Below are 24,978 nucleotides of genomic sequence, written 5' to 3'. Positions count from 1 at the left end.
AATCCGAAGATGTTAGTTCAAATCCCACTAGGGTAGTTTGTGATTTTGAATTCAGCTAAATAAATCTGGAAATAAAATGTTGGTATCAGTAATGGTGCCCATGAAGCTGTCGGATTGATATAAAAACCCAACTGGTTCACTAATGTCCTTTATGGAAGGAAACCTGCCACCCTAACCCGGTCTGGGCCTATATGTGACTTCAGTCCCGCACCAAACTTAACTGCCCTCTGAAAATGCTTAGCGAAACACTCTGTTGTATCAAACCCGCTACAAAAAAGTACAAGAATAAAAAGAAAGGACAGGCAACCTGGCATTGACCTCGGCAACGGACACGTCACATTGTAATTACACCTTTACTTCAGTGGTGGTGCTGCCGTGTCTCCACTGGAAGGAGATTATAACAGAGAAAGTTGACAGGAAAAGTCTGCAGTCGCAAGACTATTAACAAATAGATGGAAAGTATTAAAACCACGTCAAAGAAGGCAGCACCTGGTAAAAATACTTTTAATTTGGACAATTACATTGATTGCAAAGTTTAATTTGCCATACAATAGATATAAAAAGGGATAATATGTACAGGTAATTGCTGGCTTAACAAGTCTAGCTTCTGTTTGGTTACATGATTGTTTCTTTGCAATGTCAATCATTACTTTGCTGATGCCTAACATTGCCTCGTGTCTCAAGTTCAGTCCCATTCCCACACCTTGGTGGCTGGAAACCTATGTATAGCACCTTTGTTTAACTACCAGTGTTATTCATTGCTGCCCGTTGCCAAATTGACAGCATGCCATTTGTCAAACATTCATAAATTAGTGGCAAGATATGTATGAGTGAACATATTAAAGCAGCACATAAATAGCAGTATTAATGTACAAACTGCGAGTTACAGGTAAAGAAATCTCTAGGAAAGAGTTTGCATTTATATAACACCTTTTTTGTTGTCTGGAAATGCTCTAAAACCATTACTTTCGAGGTGCAGTCACTGTTCTGTAGGCAAATACAGCAACCAATTTGCACACAGCAAGATCCCACAGAGAATAATGGTGTTGGTTAAGGAAGGAATGTTGGCCTGGACACTGGGAGAACTACTTGCACCTCTTTGAATAGCACCATGGGATCTTTTACATCACTTGAACAATCAGACGGGGCCTCGGTTTAACATCTCATCCAAAAGACGAAGCCTCCGACAGTGCAGTGCTCCCTCAGTATTGCTCCTCCGACAGTGCAGGGCTCCCTCAGTACTGCCCCTTCGACAGTGCAGCTCTCCCTCAGTACTGCCCCTTCGACAGTGCAGTGTTCCCTCAGTACTGCTCCTCCGACAGTGCAGCGCTCCCTCAGTATTGCACTGAATGTCGGCCTTAAATCTTGGAATGCTTGAATAACGACTTTCACTAAGGAATTGTTTTTGAGAAATGGCCAGATAAAGATCACAGATTGATATGTTTTATAGTGATGTATATTTTTTATCATGAAGATTTGTGAAGAAAGAAACCCTTGTGTTACTTGTGACTGGTTGTCCTACAAACCCATTCACATCCAATACCCCTATTTATTTGATTTGAACAGACACAATTTGAAATAATTGAACACTGGATTGGTTTTGGTATGAAACTTTAACTGCTTTATTAAACTTTAAATATTTGCCCTTTATATATGTGGAATCCTTGGTATACTGATTGGAACTAAGGTTGTGTTTAGTTGTCACACAATTTCAGGGGTTACATTTGGAGCTTGTGCTCCCAGTATGGAGCGTTACTCACTGGGAGAGCCTATCGATGCCTCTCAGGACGGAAGCTTGTTGGACAGATGCCACGTGCCTGAATTCCAGATATGTGCTCCCTCCACACTGCGAGTTCAAACTCATAAAATGACCCCGTGCACCTGCGAACCTTTCAATGCCCGGCTAGTCTAAAACCATGCTCAGCTCAGTGAAAAGAAAGCAAAATTTGCAGTTTTATAGCACCTTTCACATCCTCAGGATGTCCCAAAGTGCTTTGCTGCCAATGAAGCACTTTTGGAGTGTAGTCACTGTTGTAATGCAGGAAACATGGCAGCCAATTTGTGCAAACACTCACAAACAGCCTGTGATAATAACCAGATAATCTGTTTTAGTAATGTTGATTGAGGGATAAATATTGGCCAGGACACTGGGGAGAACTCACCTTACTGTACTTCGAAAAATGTCATGGAATCTTTTATGTCCATCTGGAAGGTCAGATGAGGTCTCGGATTGATGTCTCATCTGAAAGACGGCACCTCCGACAGTGCAGCACTCCTTCAGCACTGCACTGGAGTGTCAGCCTGGATTTTTGTGCTCAAGTCCCTGAGTGAGGACTTGAATTCACAACCCTCTGACTCAGAGGCGAGGGTGTTACCCACTGAGCCACGGCTGGCCTTTCTGTGACTAAAGCTTAGCTTGTGAACATTGAGCTGTGCTACATTTGTGGTGCCTGCTTATTTCATGCTATGCCTTGGACGGAAAACAAGCAGCTAAATTTAGTGTGTTAATGAAGTTAAATGAGAGTGCCAGGGTCTCTCCCATGAAGCGATGCATTTACTTGGCTTCTGTCACATTTTGATCTGTGCATTACGAGGTAACAAGTTAGAAGACAGTGCGGTTTAATAAAAGAATCTTGTTTCCTATATTATTTTCTGTTCTATCACATTGCTGCCTTTCTGCTGTGGAATCCCGAAAGGTGAGTGATGATTGGTGTCCTGCAGGCGGTTTGTTATAAGTTCTTCATGCAGACCTGGCACCGCCCCACCCGGGTCAGAAGCTGTCCTGCTTTCAGAGTGTCGGAGACCACCTGCTCCTCAAACTGCTGGTTGGGGTCGACGGTGGAAAGCCAGAAACTGTACTTGTTGGCAAAGTAGTGACAGGTCCCACGGGCGCCATTGCACTCCACAAAAGGGGTGGTGCGGAAATCCTCCAGGCAGCTCCCAGGGGACACCAGGGACTGGCCACCACCTTCACTGCCTGCGGCCGTGTGCTGTGGAAAAAATAAATGGGCAGTGAGTTCACTCATAAGAACATAAGAAATAGGAGCAGGAGTAGGTCATTTGGCCCCTCGAGCCTGCTCCGCCATTCAATAATATCATGGCTGATCTGATCATCGATTCAGCTCCACTTCCCTGCCCGCTCCCCATAACCCTTTACTCCCTTATCGCTCAAAAATCTGTCTATCCCCGCCTTAAATATATTCAATGACCCAGCCTCCACAGCTCTCTGGGGCAGAGAATTCTACAGATTTACAACCTTCTGAGAGAAGAAATTTCTTCTCATCTCAGTTTTAAATGGGCGGCCCTTTATTCTAAGACTATGTCCCCTAGTTTTAGATTCCCCTATGAGTGGAAATATCCTCTCTGCATCCTCCTTGTTGAGCCCCTCATTATCTTATAAGTTTCAATAAGATCACCTCTCATTTAAACTCCAATGCGTATAGGCTCAACCTATCCTCATAAATTAAGCCTCATCTTCGGAATCAACCTAGTGAACCTTCTCTGAATAGTCTCCAATGCAAGTATATCATTCCTTAAATACGGAGACCAAAACTGCACGCAGTACTCCAGGTGTGGCCTCACCAATACTCTGAACAATTGTAGCAGGACTTCTCTGCTTTTATACTCTACCCCCCTTGCAATAAAGGCCAACATTCCATTTGCCTTCCTGATTACTTGCTGTACCTGCATACTAACTTTTTGTGTTTCATGCACAAGGACCCCCAGGTCTCTTTGTACTGAAGCAATTTGCAATTTTTCTCCAATTAAATTATAATTTGTTTTTCTATTATTTCTGTCAAAGTGGATAGCTTTACATTTTCCCACATTATACTCCATCTGCCAAATTTTTGCCCACTCACTTAGCCTGTCTATATCCCTTTGCAGATTTTTTGTGTCCTCCTCACAATTTGCTTTCCCACCCATCAGCAAACTTGGCTACATTACACTCGGTCCCTTCATCTAAGTCATTACTATAGATTGTAAATAGTTGAGGACCCAGCACTGATCCCTGCTGCACCCCACTAGTCACTGTTTGCCAACCGGAAAATGACCTATTTATCCCGACTCTCTCTTTTCTGTTAGTTAGCCAATCCTCTATCCATGCTTATCTATTACCCCCAACATCGTGATCTTTTATCTTATGCAGTAACCTCTTGTGTGGCACCTTATCGAATTCCTTCTGGAAATCCAAATACACCACATCTACTCGTTCACCTTTATCCACTCTGCTCGTTACATCCTCAAAAAATTTCAGAAAATTTGTCAAACATGATTTCTCTTTCATAAAACCATGCTGACTCTGTTTGATTGAATCATGCTTTCCCAAATGTCCCGCTACTGCTTCCTTAATAATGGACTCCAGCGTTTTCCCAATGACAGATGTTAGGCTAACTGGTCTATAGTTTCCTACTTTATGTCTGCGTCCTTTTTTAAATAGGGGCGTTACATTTGTGGTTTTCTAATCCGCTGGGACATAGAAACATAGAAAATAGGTGCAGGAGTAGGCCATTCGCGCCTGCACCACCATTCAATATGATCATGGTTGATCATGCACTTCAGTACCCCATTCCTGCTTTCTCTCCACGCCCCTTGATCCCTTTAGCTGTAAGGGCCACATCTAACTCCCTTTTGAATATATCTAACGAACTGGCCTCAACAACTTTCTGTGGTAGAGAATTCCACATGCTCACAATTCTCTGAGTGAAGAAGTTTTTCCTCATCTCGGTCCTAAATGGCTCACCCCTTATCCTTAGACTGTGATCCCTGGTTCTGGACTTCCCCAACATCGGGAACATTCTTCCTGCATCTAACCTGTCCAATCCTGTCAGAATTTTATATGTTTCTGTGAGATCCCCTCTCATTCTTCTAAATTCCAGTGAATATAAGCCTAGTCGATCCAGTCTTTCTTCATATGTCAGTCGTGCCATCCCGGGAATCAGTCTGGTGAACCGTCGCTCCACTCCCGCAAAAGCAAGAATGTCCTTCCTCAGATTAGGAGACTAAAACTGTACACAATATTCAAGGTGTCGTCTCACGAAGACCGTCCCAGAATCCAGGGAATTTTGGTAGATTACAATCTCTGCTGCCACTTCTCTTAAGACCCCCTAGGCTGTAAGCCATCAGGTCCAGGGGACTTGTCTGCCTTTAGTCCCATTATTTTACCTAGTACTACTTCATTAGTGATAGTGATTATATTAAGTTCCTCCCTCCCTATAGCCCCTTGATTATCCACTATTGGGATGTTTTTAGTGTCTTCTACCGTGAAGACCGATACAAAATATTTGTTCAACTTCTCTGCCATTTCCCTGTTCACCATTATTAATTCCTCGGTTTCATCCTCCAGGAGACGAACGTTTACTTTAGCCACTCTTTTCCTTTTTATGTACCTGTAGAAACTCTTACTATCTGTTTTTATATTTTGTGCTAGTTTACTTTCATAATCTATCTTCCCTCTTTCAATCATATGTTTAGTCATTTTCTGCTGGCTTTTAAAAATTTCCCAATCCTCTGGCCTCCCACTAGTCTTGGCCACATTGTATGCCCTTGTTTTCAATTTGATACCATCCCTTATTAGTTAGCCACGGATGATTATCCCTTCTCTTACAGTGTTTCCTTCTCATTGGGATATATTTTTGTTGTGAGTTATGAAATATCTCCTTAAATGTCTGCCACTGCTCATCAACCATCCCATACTTTAATTTATTTTCCCAATCCACTTTAGCCAATTCTGCCTTCATACCTTTGTAGTCTCTTTTATTTAAGCTTAGGACCCTAGTTTGAGAACCAACTTTCTCACCCTCCAACTGAATTTGAAATTCAACCATGTTATGGTCACTCATTCCTAGAGGATCTTTTACTAACGCAGGTAGACCAGCAACTTCACTGAAAATAGCAATAAGACTTCAGTCAATCTTCGGTTCCTTGCCAGCAAGGGGGTTGCTGCATACTGAGTAAACTTCAAATAGTCATCATCATCATGAGCAGTCCCTTGAAATGAGGATGACTTGCTTCCAGGCCGAAAAGGGATGAGTTCACAGGTGTTTCAACGAAGAACCTAATATTCCAGATCCCGAACTACACATTGAAGGGTGGAAGATGCCTGTGTGTGGATTTTTTTAACGTGTGGTGGCCGTTGCACACTAGCCACCACACGGGCTTGACAGAGCAAGGTCTTGGTCCAGTGGCAAGGATTACCCAAGACTACTGGAGACCAGCTCTGCTGCATGGACCTAGTGCGCACACATATCGCAGTGTGGGCTGGTCCGTGCTGCCCCTGGGCCCTTGCCTCTCCTGGGCCCCAAACTCACGCCTTTCCTGAGCCTTGACCACATCCCTCTACATTCTCTCGCTGCTCCTTCATCCTGCGAAAAAATTTGCCGGGCTATGGGGAAAGAGCAGGGGGTGTGGGACTAATTGGATCGCTCTTTCACAGAGCCGGCACAGGCACGATGGGCTGAATGGCCGCCTTCTGTGCTGTAAGTTTCTATGGGCTAGATTTCCACTTTTGTGCACATCGCCCAAAAATGGGTGTTATTTCTGGTGTGGGTGGTAAAAATGGGTTTTCAGATCGCCGGCTTCTCCCCATTCTCAAAGCACAAAATAGCTAGTTTTTAAAATGGGCTGTAGCGTTACATCTCGCTGACCTCCTGCAGTAAAGTGTTGCTGTCCTTAGCAACGGCATGGCAACGCTCGATTCCCACAATTCAGGAGGTCAAGGGTCATCATGACATGCGCAGAAGAGGAGACAGCGAGAGAGGGAGCTCAGAGGGACTGAAGGCTTGTCTGGGTGTGGTGTGGCTGCTTTGGGAGGAAGGAGGGAGACTTTAGAGTTTCACTGCAACTAGGGAAACAAAAATTGGCTGTTACCAGCCACATATTTGCCCGAATTTGGCCTATAATGGAGGGAGAGGAGGAGACATCACAGCACGCTGTGGAGACTGACGCTGGAGAGAGCAGTGAGGTGGGAGAGGAGCACATTGGAGGACGCAAAAGAGCCAGGAGGTTCTCGGATGAGGCAAATGCCTCCCTCCTGCAGGAGGTCAAGTTACGCTGGGGCGATTTGACACAGGAGGGCGTGGGAAGCCCACCCCAAAGGCATACCAGAAGATATGGACCGAGATAGCAGAGGTGGTCTCGTCGACGACCAACAAGATGTGTGAGGGCAACCAACACCGCAAACGATGGAACGACCTTGTGGGATCCGCAAGAGTAAGTATTACATTTATTTACATGTACTTATGTATTTATATATGAATGACTATCAGCAGATGAAAGGTCTTGCACTTTTACCGGGAATGTTTTACTCAAAGCCTGCGGTCGCGCTACACATCTTTAGGTAAAGAATGATAATAATCGTAATAATCATGATTACGTCTGTCGATTATGTGTTGTATCAGTCTCTGTGACAGTACCTAGCCATGATATCATGCAATGATCTCATGCCATGTCGTCCTGTCACCTTTTACAGAAGAAGCTATCGACGATGAGGTCCGTGCAGAGGCGAACGGGTGGGGGGGCCACCAGTCCCTAGCGACTGAGATGGAGGAGCGGGTGCTTGCACTCGTGGGGAAGCACACCCGGACAGCCATGGAAGCATCTGCAGACGCTAAAGTGATGCCACGTGAGTAAAGTTTACATCATTGCATGATATAAATTCAATAGATGCCACACCCACTCATATCTGACCAATCATATATGATAGATGATTTCTCAAATCATACTAGAAATAATGCTGGCCTAATGAAAATCATTGCAATACAAATGTGTTGATAGTCATAAAAAGTGAAGTATGTGATGATTTTGAGAGTGGTGGTGCTTTTGTCGTGTATATGCTGTGTGTAGCGTTGGACTCACCTTGTGACCCTAGCACCCCCTTCTCCTCTAATAACCTCATTTGTGTTTTGCAGCTCAGCCAGCAGTACGGCCACAGGCAAGACCACAGAGGCCAGAAGGTGGGAGCTCGGGGCAGGAATCGGCGGACGATCCGACATCTGCTGCTGAGGAGCTCCGATTCTCGCCCGTCAATCTGCTGGGTCTGTTCTCGATGGATGAGAGCGTGGACTTAGAGGAACCTGCATCGCCACGCTCCAGAAGCCATTCCACCCCAAGGCCATCTAGTGGTCCTCCAATCATTCCCGCCTCCAGTCTTCAAGCACCTCACCACAGGGCACCCCATTTGTCCCCAGGACAGCGCCGACCCCGCGGAGGCCTCATGGACATGGCAGGTCTGTTCCACGAGCATCACATGAGAGCGGAGAGATGGTACAGTTGTCCAGGAGGACTGTAGACATTGGTAACCAGCTCATTGAAGCTTTGGGGGGCATATCCCGACAGCTGGCCACCATGACTGAGTACATTCTGCAGATGGAGGAGGCCCTGGATGTGATAGCCAGGAACACTGCTGGCACAGGCCTCTCAGTGGTCTCAGAGCACGGCACTCCACCCCTAGGTTCCGCATCACCACTGCAAACGACAGATGAGATCCTGCTTCTGCATCAGAGAATGTTGCCCCCTTGGCAACCCCCACTCCCGTACCCGTCCAACCACCGCCTCTGCCTTCATCCCTCCCAATGAGGCACCGCTTGAGAAGCTCCTCGGCCAAGCGTCGTGGAGCGAGGATGGGAAGGGGTAGAGGTGGGGAGACAAAAGGGAGGGTGGAAGGAAAGTGAGGTGCATGTCCGCAGGGGATGGCTGTGTTATATCTCCATCTGGCTGTATGCAACTTGTTGCAATGTATGGGGGCTGGGGACCACGCTCCTGCTTTGCCTTTGTATTCTGTGTTGCTGGGCATGTTGAACATGTGATTTATGTCAATGGTGGAAAAAGTGGGGTGTGGGCGGGGGTTGGGTGTTTTTGCCCATGATACTCATGATTTCAGACCAATGTTGATATAATTTTTTTTTTATTGAACATTGTTGCGCATTGTCTCAGATAGCTGTACCATTACACACTGGTGATTCCTTAACATGAAAGGGTTAAATAAAACTTAACTTCAATCAACGTAAACTTTAACTGGCACCAAGGTGATGGGCACCATTGATGTCTGAGCTGCACCCACACAGCAGTGTGTCAGCGTTGTCACTCACATCAACGTTCTTTCAGGCAAATTGTTCAGATATCAGCTCCTTACGTAAGAGTCTTGCAGCTATGTAGCCACCACGGGCCCTTTCCTGATTGTCTGGCCCTAGGTCAGTGTCCAGCCTCTCATCATCTTCTTCCTCTCTCTCCTGAGGTGGAGCATCAGTCCCTTCTGGCAATTCTTGGCCCCTCCCGATAGCCAGATTGTGCAGCATGGAGCACACGACCACGAATTTACCTACTTGCTCAGGGTTGTATTGTAGCTCTCCTCCTGAGTGGTCCAGACATCTGAAGTGCTGCTTTAGCACAGTTATTGTTTTCTGGACCACATTACTTGTGTCTCTGTGGCTCCAGTTGTATCGCTTCTCGGCCTCGGTGTGGGTGTCATGCAGGGGGGTCATCAGCCAGGTGGCTAGGCCATATCGGTTATCACCAAGCATCCAGCATTGTCCTTGTGGCTGACTCTTAAATATGTCAGAGACAGTGCTCTCACGCAGGACGTGAGCCTCTTCAAAGATGCCCGGTCATTCACTGCCAGTATGATCTGGTTGTGGTCGACAACTAGTTGGGCCTTCAGGGAGTGAAATACTTTTATGTTACGAAAATGCTCCGGGTCCTGAGAAGGTGGCTGCATAGCGATGTGAGTGCACTGTATAGCTCCCTGCACCCTAGGGAACTTAGCAATGCAGTAGAATGCTCCAGCCCTGTCATTCTGAGCCTCCGTGGCCATGGGGAAGCTGATAAAGTCCATCCTTCTCGCATACAGGGCTTCAGTGACCTGTCGAATGCATGGTGAGACAGAGGGCAAATCTCGACTGCGGAGGCCCGAAAGGAACCGGACGCGTAGAAAGACAATGCCACGGTGACCTTGATCTTGACCGACACTGATGTCCTGATGGCAGGCTGCATATGTGGCCTGATGAGCTCACATATTTCATTGATCACCACCTTGTGGAAGCGCAGTCTCAGAAGGCAGGTGTGGTCAGACACGTCGAGGTAAGACCTCTTTTCCCTGTACGTGCGGGGTGTGTGTGGTCTGGCCCTCCTCCTCATTCTTGCACGTCTTAAATTGGGGACAAAATGATGTGCACCACACATTGAGCCATCTGCACTCTGCAGCATCTGCGTATTAATCGATGCAGGCTCAGAAATGGCTGGCCCATTGCAATGAAAGTATAATAGCGATTGATCAGAAGCAATAATTTCCTCACTAAAGTACACCTAGAGTAAACCCCCAATAGTTCAGACTCAGAAAATATGTCTGTTGAGATGGTCACTTCACCTGAGAAGAACTCCAGAGTCAATGCAAACTCCCCCGAAGTTGAAGCAGCCTTTTGAATGAAGCGACCTGCGATTTAAAAAGTGGCAGCCACACCGCTGTTCTGAACAGTTCCACTTTTTCTGGGCGGTTTTTTTGGGTGAGCGATATTGTGGGCGATATGTGTGCGAGGAGGTGAAAGTGACGGTGCGCGATCTCCTGGGCGTTAGTTTCGCTAAATGTGGTCTTTACAATTAAAAAAAAATGGGCGGGCGGTATTATTGAATCTCGGCGTTAATTCCGTGCGGAAAGTAACGCTGGGTGATATTATGGGCGTTGATTTCACCCATTCTGATGACACCGCCCCAAAAAGTGGGCGGGCGATAATATTTTTTCCCAGCGTTAACATAGAAACATAGAAACGTAGAAACATAGAAATTAGGTGCAGGAGTAGGCCATTCGGCCCTTTGAGGTTGCACCGCCATTCAATAAGATCATGGCTGATCATTCAACCTCAGTACCCCTTTTCTGCGTTCTCTGCATACTCCTTGATCCCTTTAGCTGTAAGGACCATATCTAACTCCCTTTTGAATATATCTAACGAACTGGCCTCAACAACTTTCTGCGGTAGAGAATTCCACAGGTTAACCACTCGTTGAGTGAAGAAGTTTCTCCTCATCTCAGTCCTAAATGGCTTACCCCTTATTCTTAGTCTGTGACCCCTGGTTCTGAAACTCCCCAGCAATGGGAACATTCTTCCTGCCACTAACCTGTCCAATCCTATCAGAATTTTAGATGTTTCTTTGAGATCCCCTCTCATTCTTCCAAACTCCAGTAGATACAAGCCCAGTTAATCCAGTCTCTCCTCATATGTCAGTCCTGCCATCCCGGAAATCAATCTGGTGAACCTTCGCTGTACTCCCTCAATAGCAAGTCCTTCCTCAGTTTAGGAGACCAAAACTGAACACAATATTTCAGGTGCGGCCTCACCAAGGCTCTGTACAACTGCAGTAAGACCTCCCTGCTCCTATACTCAAATCCTCTAGCTATGAAGGCCAACATGCTATTTGTCTTCTTCACCGCTTGCTGTACCTGCATGCCAAACTTCAATGACTGATGTACCATGACACACAGGTCTCGTTGCACCTCCCCTTTCCTATTGTCACCATTCAGATAATATTCTGTCTTCCTGTTTTTGCCACCAAAGTGGATAACCTCACATTGGAACCAGTTCTGGGGGAAGTGGGACCAGTACAAACTGGACGGTCTGCAGCTGGGCAGGACCGGAACCAATGTCCTAGGGGGAGTGTTTGCTAGTGCTGTTGGGGAAGAGTTAAACTAATATGGCAGGGGGATGGGATCCTATGCAGAGAGACAGAGGGAAGTAGAATGGGGGCAGAAGCAAAAGATAGAAAGAAGAAAAGTAAAAGTGGAGGGCAGAGATACCTAAGGCAAAGCAAAAAGGGCCACATTACAGCAAAATTCTAAAGGGGCAACGTGTGTTAGAAAGACAAGCCTGAAGGTTCTGTACCTCAATGTGAGGAGTATTCGGAATAAGGTGGACGACTTAACTGCGCAGATAGCAGTTAACGGGTATGATATAATTGGCATCACGGAGACATGGCTCCAGGGTGACCAAGGCTGGGAACTCAACATCCAGGGGTATTCAACATTTAGGAAGGATAGACAGAAAGGAAAAGGAGATGGGGTGGCATTGCTGGTTAAAGAGGAAATTAATGCAATAGTAAGAAAGGACATTAGCTTGGATGATCTGGAATCGGTATGAGTGGAGCTGCGGAATACCAAAGGGCAGAAAACGCTAGTGGGAGTTGTGTACAGACCACCAAACAGTAGTAGTAAGGTTGGGGACAGCATCAAACAAGAAATTAGGGATGCATGCAATAAAGGTACATCAGTAATCATGGGTGACTTTAATGTACATATTGATTGGGCTAATCAAACTGGTAGCAATGTGGTAGAGGAGGATTTTCTGGAGTGTATTAGGGATGGTTTTTTCGACCAATGTGTTGAGGAACCAACCAGGGAGCTGGCCATTCTAGACTGGGTGATGTGTAATAAGAAAGGACTAATTAGCAATTTTGTTGTGCGAGACCCCTTGGGGAAGAGTGACCATAACATCTTAGAATTCTTTATTAGGATGGAGAGTGACACAGTTAATTCAGAAACTAGGGTCCTGAACTTAAGGAAAGATAACTTCGATGGTTTGAGGCGTGAATTGGCTAGATTAGACTGGCAAATGATACTTAAAGGGTTGATGATGGATAGGCAATGGCAAACATTTAAAGATCACATGGATGAACTTCAGCAATTATACATCCCTGTCTGGAGTAAAAATAAAACGGGGAAGGTGGCTCAACCATGGCTAACAAGGGAAATTAAGGATAGAGTTAAATCCAAGGAAGAGGCATATAAATTGGCTAGAAAAAGCAGCAAACCTGAGGACTGGGAGAAATTTAGAATTCAGCAGAGGACGACAAAGGGTTTAATTAAGAGGGGGAAAATAGAGTACGAGAAAAAGCCTGCCGGGAACATAAAAACTGACTGCAAAAGAGAAAAAGATTAGTGAAGACAAACCTAGATCCCTTGCAGTTGGATTCAGGTGAATTTATAATGGGGAACAAAGAAATGGCAGACCAATTGAACAAATACTTTGGTTCTGTCTTCAAGAAGGAAGACACAAATAACCTTCTGGTAGTACTAGGGGACCGAGGGTCGAGTGAGTAGGAGGAACTGAAGGATATCCTTATTAGGCAGTCGGAGAGGCGGGAGCTCGGGGATTCAGAGAAGCCTATAAAGGCCAGCGGCAGTCGAGAGGCGGCGGCTGTCGGAGTGGCGGGAACTCGGGGATTCGGCGAAGCTATAAAGGCGAGCGGCAGTCGAGAGGCGGTGGGAGATCGGGGATTCGGCGAAGCCTATTAAGGCCATCTGGTGCAGCTGCAGCAGGGTGAGAAGGCAAAAAAGAAGTAGAAAGAAATCGAAAAGTGATGTCACAGCCAAGGGGTTAAGTGATTGGCTGGTGATTGGTGAGTAGCTTTTCTTTTTTCTTTTCTTTATCAGTAACTAACATTTAGCATTGTTGTTGCCAAATTAAGTTAATCTAAGGGTTAAGTCATGGCAGGACAGCTCGGACACGTGTTATGCTCCTCCTGTACTATGTGGGAAGTCAGGTACGCTTCCGGTGTCCCTGACGACTACGTGTGCAGGAAGTGCATCCTGATGGACCGCATTGCAGCACTGGAGCTGCGGGTGGATTCACTCTGGAGCATCCACGATGCTGAGAATGATGTGAATAGCACGTTTAGCGAGTTGGTCTTACCGCAGGTAAAGGGTACACAGCCAGACAGTAAATGGGTGACCAACAGGAAGAGCAGTGCAAGGAAGGTAGTGCAGGGGTCCCCTGCGGTCATCCCCCTGCAAAACAGATACACCGCTTTGGGTACTGTTGAGGGGGATGACTCATCAGGGGGGAGCAGCAGCAGCCAAGTTCATGGCACCATGGGTGGCTCTGCTATAAAGGAGGGCAGGAAAAAGAGTGGGAGAGCTATAGTGATTGGGGATTCAATTGTAAGGGGAATAGATATGCGTTTCTGGGGCCGCAACCGAGACTCCAGGATGGTATGTTGCCTCCCTGGGCAAGGGTCAAGGATGTCTCGGAGTGGGTGCAGGACATTCTGAAAAGGGAGGGTGAACAGCCAGTTGTCGTGGTGCATATAGGTACCAACGATATAGATAAAAAACGGGATGAGGTCCTACGAGACGAATTTAGGGAGCTAGGAGCTAAATTAAAAAGTAGGACCTCAAAAGTAGTAATCTCAGGATTGCTACTAGTGCCACGTGCTAGTCAGAGTAGGAATCTCAGGATAGCTCAGATGAATACTTGGCTTGAGGAGTGATGCAGAATGGAGGGATTCAAATTCCTGGGACATTGGAACCGGTTCTGGGGGAGATGGGACCAGTACAAACCGGACGGTCTGCACCTGGGCAGGACCGGAACCAATGTCCTAGGGGGAGTGTTTGCTAGTGCTGTTGGGGAGGAGTTAATCTAATATGGCAGGGGGATGGGAACCTATGCAGGGAGACAGAGGGAAATAAAATGAAGGCAGAAGCAAAAGATAGAATGGAGAATAGTTAAAATGGAGGGCAGAGAAACCTAAGGCAAAATACAAAAAGGGCCACATTACAGCAAAATTCTAAAGGGGCAAAGTGTGTTAGAAAGACAAGCCTGAAGGCTCTGTACCTCAATGTGAGGAGTATTCAGAATAAGGTGGACAAATTAACTGCGCAGACAGCAGGTAACGGGTATGATGTAATTGGCATCACGTAGACATGGCTCCAGGGTGACCAAAGCTGAGAACTCAACATCCAGGGGTATTCAACATTTAGGAAGGATAGGCAGAGAGGAAACGTAGGCAGGGTGGTGTTGCTGGTTAAAGAGGAAATTAATGCAATAGTAAGGAGGGACATTAGCTTGGATGATGTGGAATCTATATGGGTGGAGCTGCGGAATACCAAAGGGCAGAAAACGCTAGTGGGAGTTGTGTACAGGTCACCAAACAGTAGTAGTGAGGTTGGGGACAGCATCAAACAAGAAATAAGGGACGTGTGCAATAAAGGTACAGCAGTTATCATGGGCAACTTTAATCTACATATTGATTGGGCTAACCAAACTGGTAGGATTTCCTGGAGTGTATTAGGGATGGTTTTCTAGACCAATATTTCGAGGGACCAACTAGAGAGCTGGCCATCCTAGACTGGGTGATGTGTAATGAGAAGGGACTAATTAGCAATCTTGTTGTGCGAGGCCCCTTGGGGAAGAGTGACCATAATATGGTAGAATTCTTTATTAAGATGGAGAGAGGCACAGTTAATTCGGAAACTAGGGTCCTGAACTTAAGGAAAGGTAACTTCGACGGTATGTGGCGTGAATTGGCTACAATAGACTGGCAAAGGATACTTAAAGGGTTGACAGTGGATAAGCAGTGGCAAACATTCAAAGATCACATGAATGAACTTCAGCAATTGTACATCCCTGTCTGGAGTAAAAATAAAACGGGGAATGTGGCTCAACCGTGGCTAACAAGGGAGATTAAGGATAGTGTTAAAACCAAGGAAGAGACATATAAATTGGCTAGAAAAAGCAACAAACCTGAAGACTGGGACAAATTTAGAATTCAACAGAGGAGGACCAAGGGTTTAATTAAGAGGGGGAAATAGAGTACGAGAGGAACTTGCACGGAACTTAAAAACTGACTGCAAAAGCTTCGATAAATATGTGAAGAGAAAAAGATTAGTGAAGACAAACGTAGGTCCCTTGCTGTCGGATTCAGGTGAATTTATAATGGGGAACAAAAAAATGGCAGACCAATTGAATAAATACTTTGGTTCTGTCTTCACGAAGGAAGACACAAATAACCTTCCGAATGTTCTAGGGGACAGTGGGTCTAGTGAGAAGGAGGAACTGAAGGATATCCTTATTAGGCGGGAAATTGTGTTTGGGAAATTGATGGGATTGAAGGCCGATAAATCCCCGGCCTGATAGTCTGCATCCCAGAGTACTTAAGGAAGTGGCCCTAGAACTAGTCGATGCATTGGTGATCATTTTCCAACAGTCTATCGACTCTGGATCAATTCCTATGGACTGGAGGGTAGCTAATGTAACACCACTTTTTAAAAAAGGAGGGAGAGAGAAAACGGGTAATTATAGACCGGTTAGCCTGACATCAGTAGTGGGGAAAATGTTGGAATTGATCATTAAGGATGAATTAGCAGCGCATTTGGAAAGCAGTGACAGGATCGGTCCAAGTCAGCATGAATTTATGAAAGGGAAATCATGCTTGACGAATCTTCTGCAATTTTTTGAGGATGTAACTAAACAGAGTTGACAATGGAGAACCAGTGGATGTGGCGTATTTGGACTTTCAAAAGGCTTTTGACAAGGTCCCGCACAAGATATTGGTGTGCAAAATCAAAGCGCTTGGTATTGGGGGTAATGTACTGATGTGGATAGAGAACTGGTTGGCAGACAGGAAGCACAGAGTTGGGATAAATGGGTCCTTTTCAGAATGGCAGGCAGTGACTAGTGGAGTGCCGCAGAGCTCAGTGCTGGGACCCCAGCTCTTTACAATATACATTAACGATTTAGATGAAGGAATTGAGTGTAATATCTCCAAGTTTGCAGATGACACTAAACTGGGTGGCGGTGTGAGCTGTGAGGAGGACGCTAAGAGGCTGCAGGGTGACTCGGACAGGTTAGGTGAGTGGGCAAATGCATGGCAGATGCAGTATAATGTGGATAAATGTGAGGTTAACCAGTTTGGGGGCAAAAACACGAAGGCAGAATATTATCTGAATGGCGGCAGATTAGGAAAAGGGGAGGTGCAACGAGACCTGGGTGTCATGGTACATCAGTCATTGAAAGTTGGCATGCAGGTACAGCAGGCGGTGAAGGAGGCACATGGTATGTTGGCCTTCATAGCTAGGGGAGTTGAGTATTGGAGCAGGGAGGTCTTACTGCAGTTGTACAGGGCCTTGGTGAGTCCTCACCTGGAATATTGTGTTCAGTTTTGGTCTCCTAATCTGAGGAAGGACGTTCTTGCTATTGAGGGAGTGCAGCGAAGTTTCACCAGACTGATTCCAGGGATGGCTGGACTGTCATATGAGGAGAGACTGGATCAAATGTGGCCTTTATTCACTGGAGTTTAGAAGGATGAGAGGGGATCTCATAGAAACATATAAGATTCTGACGGGACTGGACAGGTTAGATGTGGGAAGAATGTTCCCGATGTTGGGAAAGTCCAGAACCAATGGACACAGTCTTCGGTAAGGGGTAGGCCATTTAGGACTGAGATGAGGAGAAACTTCTTCACTCAGAGAGTTGTTAACCTGTGGAATTCCCTGCCGCAGAGAGTTGTTGAGGCCAGTTCATTGGATATATTCACGAGGGAGTTAGATATGGCCCTTACGGCTAAGGGGATCAAGGGGTATGTAGAACAAGCAGGAAAGGGGTATTGAGGGAATGATCAGCCATGATCTTATTGAATGGTGGTGCAGGCTCGAAGGGCTGAATGGCCTACTCCTGCACCTATTCTCTATGTTTCTATGTTTTATCCACATTATTCTGCATCTGCCATGCATTTGCCCATTCACCTAACCTGTCCAAGTCACCCTGCAGCCTCTTAGCGTCCTCCTCACAGCTCACACCGCCACCCAGCTTAGTGTCATCTGCAAACTTGGAGATATTACATTCAATTCCTTCATCTAAATCATTGATGTATATTGTAAATAGCAGCGGTCCGAGCACTGAACCCTGCGGCACCCCATTCTGAAAAGGACCTGTTTATCCTGACTCTCTGCTTCCTGTCTGCCAACCAGTTCTCTATCCAAGTCAATACATTACCCCCAATACCACGTGCTTTAATTTTGCGCACTAATCTCTTGTGTGGGACCTTGTCAAAAGCCTTTTGAAAGTCCAAATACACCACATCCACTGGTTCTCTCTTGTCCACTCTACCAGTTACATCCTCAAAAAATTCTAGATTTGTCAAACATAATTGCCCTTTCAGAAATCCATGCTGACTATGACTGATCCTCTCACTGCTTTCCAAATGCATTGCTATTTGATCTTTAATAATTGATTCCAACATTTTCCCCACCATCGATGTCAGGCTAACCAGTCTATAATTCCCTGTTTTCTCTCTTCCTCCTTTTTAAAAAAGTGTTACATTAGCTACCCTATCGTCGATGGGAACTGATTCAGAATGAAGAAAATGTTGGAAAATGATCACCAATGCATCCATTATTTCTCGGGCCACTTCCTTAAGTACTCTGGGATACAGCCTATCAGGCCCTGGGGATTTATCGGCCTTCAGTCCCATCAATTTCGCTCACACAATTTCCTGACTAATAAAAATTTCCTTCAGTTCCTCTTTTTCGATAGACCCTCGAACCCCTAGTATTTCCGGAAGGTTATTAAGCACATATGGAAAGTAACGCTCGCCGATAAGTTTCCTAAAAATGCCAGTCGGTTTCCATTTTGTGCCAAAATGGGCGATATATGGGCGTTAGATGTCATTTCAGCGGTAAAATGGGTGTTAAGTGGACGTTAAGCATGCAAAAAAAGTGGAGGTTCTAGCCCCTGATTCAGCAGTGCCTGTTCCAAATATCATAAATGGACTTTACTGATCTAGAGAGAGATTGTGGAAGAATTATGAGGTATTGAATTGAGGAAAAGTCTTACCATCAGGAAAGAGTAACCGATCCATAGACTGCGCCACCCAGTGGGGCACATTGGGATTGTGATATCCTGGCTGTGAACAGCGACTGCGAGGGAGGGAGCCTCACACACCGAGCATCGGCTGATGTACGGCTTGATATCTCCATCGCTAACAGGCATCATTGGAATTGGAGCATTGGTAGACAACCAATAGGACTTGTCATTTCTGCTCGCATAGTAGCAAACGTTATTGATGTTACAGTACACGAACGGGATTGTACTGAACCTTGGCATACACGATCCAGCTAATCCTGGGGGGCAAAGAAACAGCGACAATCAGTGCACTTGGGAAATTTGCATTCATTTTACTCACATCCAGGGCCATCATGTTCCAGCCCCAACATTTCATTCACCCAGTTCCATTCCGCTAATTGAGCTTCCGATGAACCAGGAACATAATTGTGTTCCTTTTCCCACCCTGACAATGGACAAACTTTCACGTTACTTAGCTCAGTGAGTAGCACCCCTGTCTCTGAGTCAGAAGGTCTAGGTTCAGGTCCCACTCCAGAGACATGAGCACAAAATCCAACTGACAATCCCAGTGCAGTACTGAGGGAGCGCTGAACTGTCGGAGGGGCAGTACTGAGAGAGCGCTGCACTGTTGGAGGGGCAGTACTGAAGGAGCGCTGCACTGTCGGAGGGGCAGTACTGAGGGAGTGTTGCACTATCAGAGGGGTTGCCGTCTTTCGGATGAGATGTTAAACCGAGTCTGTTCATGTGGATTTAATGCTCTCTGATGGGAATTGAGGCATGAAGGTCTCAAGATCCTCACCCACCATCGCAACCCCACCGTGACCCTCGCCCACTCTCTGATCTGTGCCCCTTTAAAGGCACAGAGTGGACCTCCAATCCACCGAGTGAGTTACAGTGGGACTTTCCTTCACAGTGACACAGAGGAACAGCAAACAATTAGGAAGCCGAATGGTATGTTACCCTTTATTGTAAGGGTTAGAGTATAGAAGTAAGGAAGTCTTGCTGCAATTATATAGGGCTTTGATGAGACCACACCTGGAGTACTGTGTACAGTTATGGTCTCCTTACCTAAGGAAGGATACACTTGTGTTAGAGGGAGTGCAATGAAGGTTCACCAGACTGATCCCTGGGATGAGAGGGCTGTCCTGTGAGGTGAGATTGAGTAAATTGAGCCTATGCTCTTTGCAGTTTAGAAGAATGATAGGCAATCTCATTGAAATCTATAACATGCTTAGGGATTGACAGAGTAGATGTTTCCCCCTGGCTGGGGAGTCTAGAACCAGGGGTCACAGTCTCAGGATAAGGGGTCGGCCATTTAAGACAGAGATGAGGAGACATTTCTTGAATCAGAGGGTTGTGAATCTTTGGAATTCTCTGCCCAAGGCTATGGATGCTGAGCCGTTGAATATATTGAAGACCATGGAGGCCACAGAGGGATTTGAAAACAAGAATGAAGATCTTAAGACATGCAACATTATCTTTTTGCAACGTACCCAGGTCCTGGTTGTGGGATTTTTCCTGCCCTTCCACAAATAGCAGGCTGTATCCGTCCCAAAGCCTGTTCATCCCTAGTGGACATGGTGGGACTTGGTGCGACTGACTGTGCTTGACCAGGAGATAACCCACACTGACACTTCGCCCCGGCATTCCTGTCATTCCTCGAACACCTGTTGTCCCAGGAGCACCTGTAAAATAAGAATAACTTCAGGCTAATCATTCCCGTCACTGAAAAATTAAAGACAATATTGCGACAGGATGAATGATAAAGAGTTTGTGTCCCAAAACCTTCCAAGGATCTTAACTAGAAAATAATATTCTGCATTGCGATTCTCCCTTCTCAATCTCTCTTTGAAACTCATTCAACACACAGATGCACCCACCCACACCCTGACACACAGACCCTCATACACACCCTGACACACACATCCTAACACATACCCTGACACACAAACACCCTGACACACACACACACTGACACACACACTCACCCTTGCACACACACCCTCACACACACACTCACCATGACACACAGACACACTCACACACACCCTCACACACACACACTCTCACCTTACAAACACACCCTCACACACGCACCCCACTCACACACTCACACATAAATCCTCTCACACATACCCTCACACACACCCCACACACACATCCTCACAAACACACCCTCACACACACACGTACCCGACACACAAACCCTCCACACACACCCTCACACACACACACCCTTAAACACACACACACACAACCTCGTGCACACAAACACCTTCAGACATACACCCTCACACACATCCTCACACACCCTCAGACACACACCCTCACACCTCACCCTCACACACACACCCTCACACACAAATCCTCCACACACACCCTCACACACAAATCTTCCACACACACCCTCACCCTCACAGACACACCATCACACACACAACCTCACACACGCACCCTTAAACACACACACCCTGACACACACTACCTCGTGCACACACACACCCTCATACACACAACCTTGTGCACACACACCCTTGCGCACACTCACCATGACTCTCACACGCCCTCACACAGACACACACAAACACCCACACACATACCCTGACACACAAATCCTTCACACACACCCACACCTCACAGACACACTCTCACACACACCCTCACACACCCTTAAACACACGCACCCTTAAACACACAACCTCATGTACACACACACCTTCAGACATACACCCTCACACACACCCTCACACATACCTTCACACACACCCTCTCACACACACCCTCACACGCACCCTCTCACACACAACCTCACCTACGCACGGTCACACACCCACACATCACACCCAAACCCTCACACACCCTCACACACACACCATCACACATACATCCTCACACACTGACACACCTAACAAACACATCTTCTCGCACACACACCCTCACACACAGACCCTCACAAACACTCATCCTCACACATTCACACCCTCACACACACACCTTGCACACACATCCTTGCACACAATCTCACACGTGCACCTTCGCACACACTCTCACAAACACCCCTCTCACACACACCCTCACACATCCACACCCTCACACATCCACACCCACACACACACCCTCACACATCCACACCCACACACACCCTCACACACACTCCCTCGCAAAAACACTCCCTCGCGCACACACACCGCCTGACACACACTCACCCACACACACACACACAACCTCACACACACACCCTCACACGCAGCCACACCCTCACACACACACACACACACCCTCACACACACCCTCACATACCTACAGCCTGACACACACACCCACACACACACTCTGACACACACACCCTCAGACACATACCCTCACACACACACACCCTCAAACACACTCCGTCACACATACACACATCCTTACACACACACCCTCACGTACACACATCCTTACACACACACTCTCACACCCACACCCTTACAAACCCTCACACACACACTCTCGCCCTCACACACACTCCCTTGCACACACACCCTCACCCATTCCCTCATACTCACACCCTCACATACCCTGACACAGACACCCTCACACACACCCTCACACTCGCACGCATACCCTGATACATACTCCCTGACATACACACATTCACACCCATAGACCCACAACCATACACACTCACACACATCCTTACACACACACACTCACATACCCACACCCTCACACACACGCCCTCACATACCCACACCTTCACACACACACCCTCACACCCACACCCTCACCCTCATACACACTCCCTTACACAAACACCCTCATACACACTCCCTCTCACATACACCTTGAACACACATCCAGAACAGTCTATCGACTCTGGATCAGTTCCTATGGACTGGAGGGTAGCTAATGTAACACCACTTTTTAAAAAAGGAGGGTGAGAGAAAACGGGTAATTATAGACCGGTTAGTCTGACATCAGTAGTGGGGAAAATGTTGGAATCAATCATTAAGGATGAAATAGCAGCGCATTTGGAATGCAGTGACAGGATCGGACCAAGTCAGCATGGATTTATGAAAAGGAAATCATGCTTGACGAATCTTCTGGAATTTTTTGAGGATGTAACTAGCAGAGTGGACAAGGGAGAACCAGTGGATGTGGTGTATTTGGACTTTCAAAAGACTTTTGACAAGGTCCCACACAAGAGATTGGTGTGCAAAATCAAAGCACATGGTATTGGGCTGTACTGACGTGGATAGAGAACTGGTTGGCAGACAGGAAACAGAGAGTCGGGATAAACGGGTCCTTTTCAGAATGGCAGGCAGTGACTAGTGGAGTGCCGCAAAGCTCAGTGCTGGGACCCCAGCTCTTTACAATATACATTCATGATTTAGATGAAGGAATTGAGTGTAATATCTCCAAGTTTGCAGATGACACTAAACTGGGTGGCGGTGTGAGCTGTGAGGAGGGACGCTAAGAGGCTGCAGGATGACTTGGACAGGTTAGGTGAGTGGGCAAATGCATGGCAGATGCAGTATAATGTGGATAAATGTGAGGTTATCCACTTTGGGGGCAAAAACACGAAGGCAGAATATTATCTAAATGGCGGCAGATTAGGAAAAGGGGAGGTGCAATGAGACCTGGGTGTCATGGTTCATCAGTCATTGAAAGTTGGCATGCAGGTACAGCAGGCAGTGAAGAAGGCAAATGGTATGTTGGCCTTCATAGCTGGGGGATTTGAGTATAGGGACAAGGAAGTCTTACTGCAGTTGTACAGGGCCTTGGTGAGACCTCATCTGGAATATTGTGTTCAGTTTTGTTCTCCTAATCTCAGGAAGGACGTTCTTGTTACTGAGGGAGTGCAGCGAAGGTTCACCAGACTGATTCCAGGGATGGCTGGACTGACACATGAGGAGAGACTGGATCAAGTGGGCTTTTATACATTAGAAGGATGAGAGGGGATCTCATAGAAACGTATAAGATTCTGATGGGACTGGACAGGTTAGATGCAGGAAGAATGTTCCCAATGTTGGGGAAACATAGAAACATAGAAACATAGAAAATAGGTGCAGGAGCAGGCCATTCAGCCCTTCTAGCCTGCACCGCCATTCAATGAGTTCATGGCTGAACATGAAACTTCAGTACCCCCTTCCTGCTTTCTCGCCATAACCCTTGATCCCCCGAGTAGTAAGGACTTCATCTAACTCCCTTTTGAATATATTTAGTGAATTGGCCTCAACTACTTTCTGTGGTAGAGAATTCCACAGGTTCACCACTCTCTGGGTGAAGAAGTTTCTCCTCATCTCGGTCCTAAATGGCTTACCCCTTATCCTCAGACTGTGACCCCTGGTTCTGGACTTCCCCAACATTGGGAACATTCTTTCTGCATCTAACCTGTCTAAACCCGTCAGAATTTTAAACGTTTCTATGAGGTCCCCTCTCATTCTTCTGAACTCCAGTGAATACAAGCCCAATTGATCCAATCTTTCTTGATAGGTCAGTCCCGCCATCCCGGGAATCAGTCTGGTGAACCTTCGCTGCACTCCCTCAATAGCAAGAATGTCCTTCCTCAAGTTAGGAGACCAAAACTGTACACAATACTCCAGGTGTGGCCTCACCAAGGCCCTGTACAACTGTAGCAACACCTCCCTGCCCCTGTATTCAAATCCCCTCGCTATGAAGGCCAACATGCCATTTGCTTTCTTAACCGCCTGCTGTACCTGCATGCCAACCTTCAATGACTGATGTACCATGACACCCAGGTCTCGTTGCACCTTCCCTTTTCCTAATCTGTCACCATTCAGATAATAGTCTGTCTCTCTGTTTTTACCACCAAAGTGGATAACCTCACATTTATCCACATTATACTTCATCTGCCATGCATTTGCCCACTCACCTAACCTATCCAAGTCACTCTGCAGCCTAATAGCATCCTCCTCGCAGCTCACACTGCCACCCAACTTAGTATCATCCGCAAATTTGGAGATACTGCATTTAATCCCCTCGTCTAAATCATTAATGTACAATGTAAACAGCTGGGGCCCCAGCACAGAACCTTGCGGCACTCCACTAGTCACTGCCTGCCATTCTGAAAAGTACCCGTTTACTCCTACTCTTTGCTTCCTGTCTGACAACCAGTTCTCAATCCACGTCAGCACACTACCCCCAATCCCATGTCCAGAACCAAGGGACACAGTCTCAGGATAAGGTGTAGGCCATTTAGGACTGAGATGAGGAGAAACTTCTTCAATCAGAGAGTTGTTAACCTGTGGAATTCGCTGCCGCAGAGAGTTGTTGATGCCAGTTCATTGAATATATTCAAGAGGGAGTTAGATATGGCCCTTACGGCTAAAGAGATCAAGGGGTATGGAGAGAAAGCAGGAAAGGGGTACTG

At 46.5% G+C, this 24,978-nt stretch overlaps 1 protein-coding gene across 1 annotated transcript in view; it reads right to left on the bottom strand.

Annotated features, from left to right (window-relative positions):
• Window positions 1-490: 490 nt before the first annotated feature.
• Window positions 491-24,978, bottom strand: part of LOC139274985 (collagen alpha-6(IV) chain-like) — a 401,423-nt gene continuing 376,935 nt past the window's right edge. Inside the window, exons 46-48 of the mRNA XM_070891802.1 lie at window positions 20,096-20,287; window positions 18,594-18,880; window positions 491-2,990 (exon numbers count right to left, since the gene is read on the bottom strand). Of these exons, the coding sequence (XP_070747903.1) occupies window positions 2,730-2,990; window positions 18,594-18,880; window positions 20,096-20,287 (740 nt within the window). The 3' untranslated portion in view covers window positions 491-2,729. The remainder of the gene's footprint in view (window positions 2,991-18,593; window positions 18,881-20,095; window positions 20,288-24,978) is intronic.

This window comes from Pristiophorus japonicus, chromosome 10 (genome assembly GCF_044704955.1).
Source record: "Pristiophorus japonicus isolate sPriJap1 chromosome 10, sPriJap1.hap1, whole genome shotgun sequence".
Classification (NCBI taxonomy): domain Eukaryota; kingdom Metazoa; phylum Chordata; class Chondrichthyes; family Pristiophoridae; genus Pristiophorus; species Pristiophorus japonicus.
Note: the sequence above shows the minus strand (reverse complement) of the source record. Positions and strands in the feature narration are given on the sequence as shown.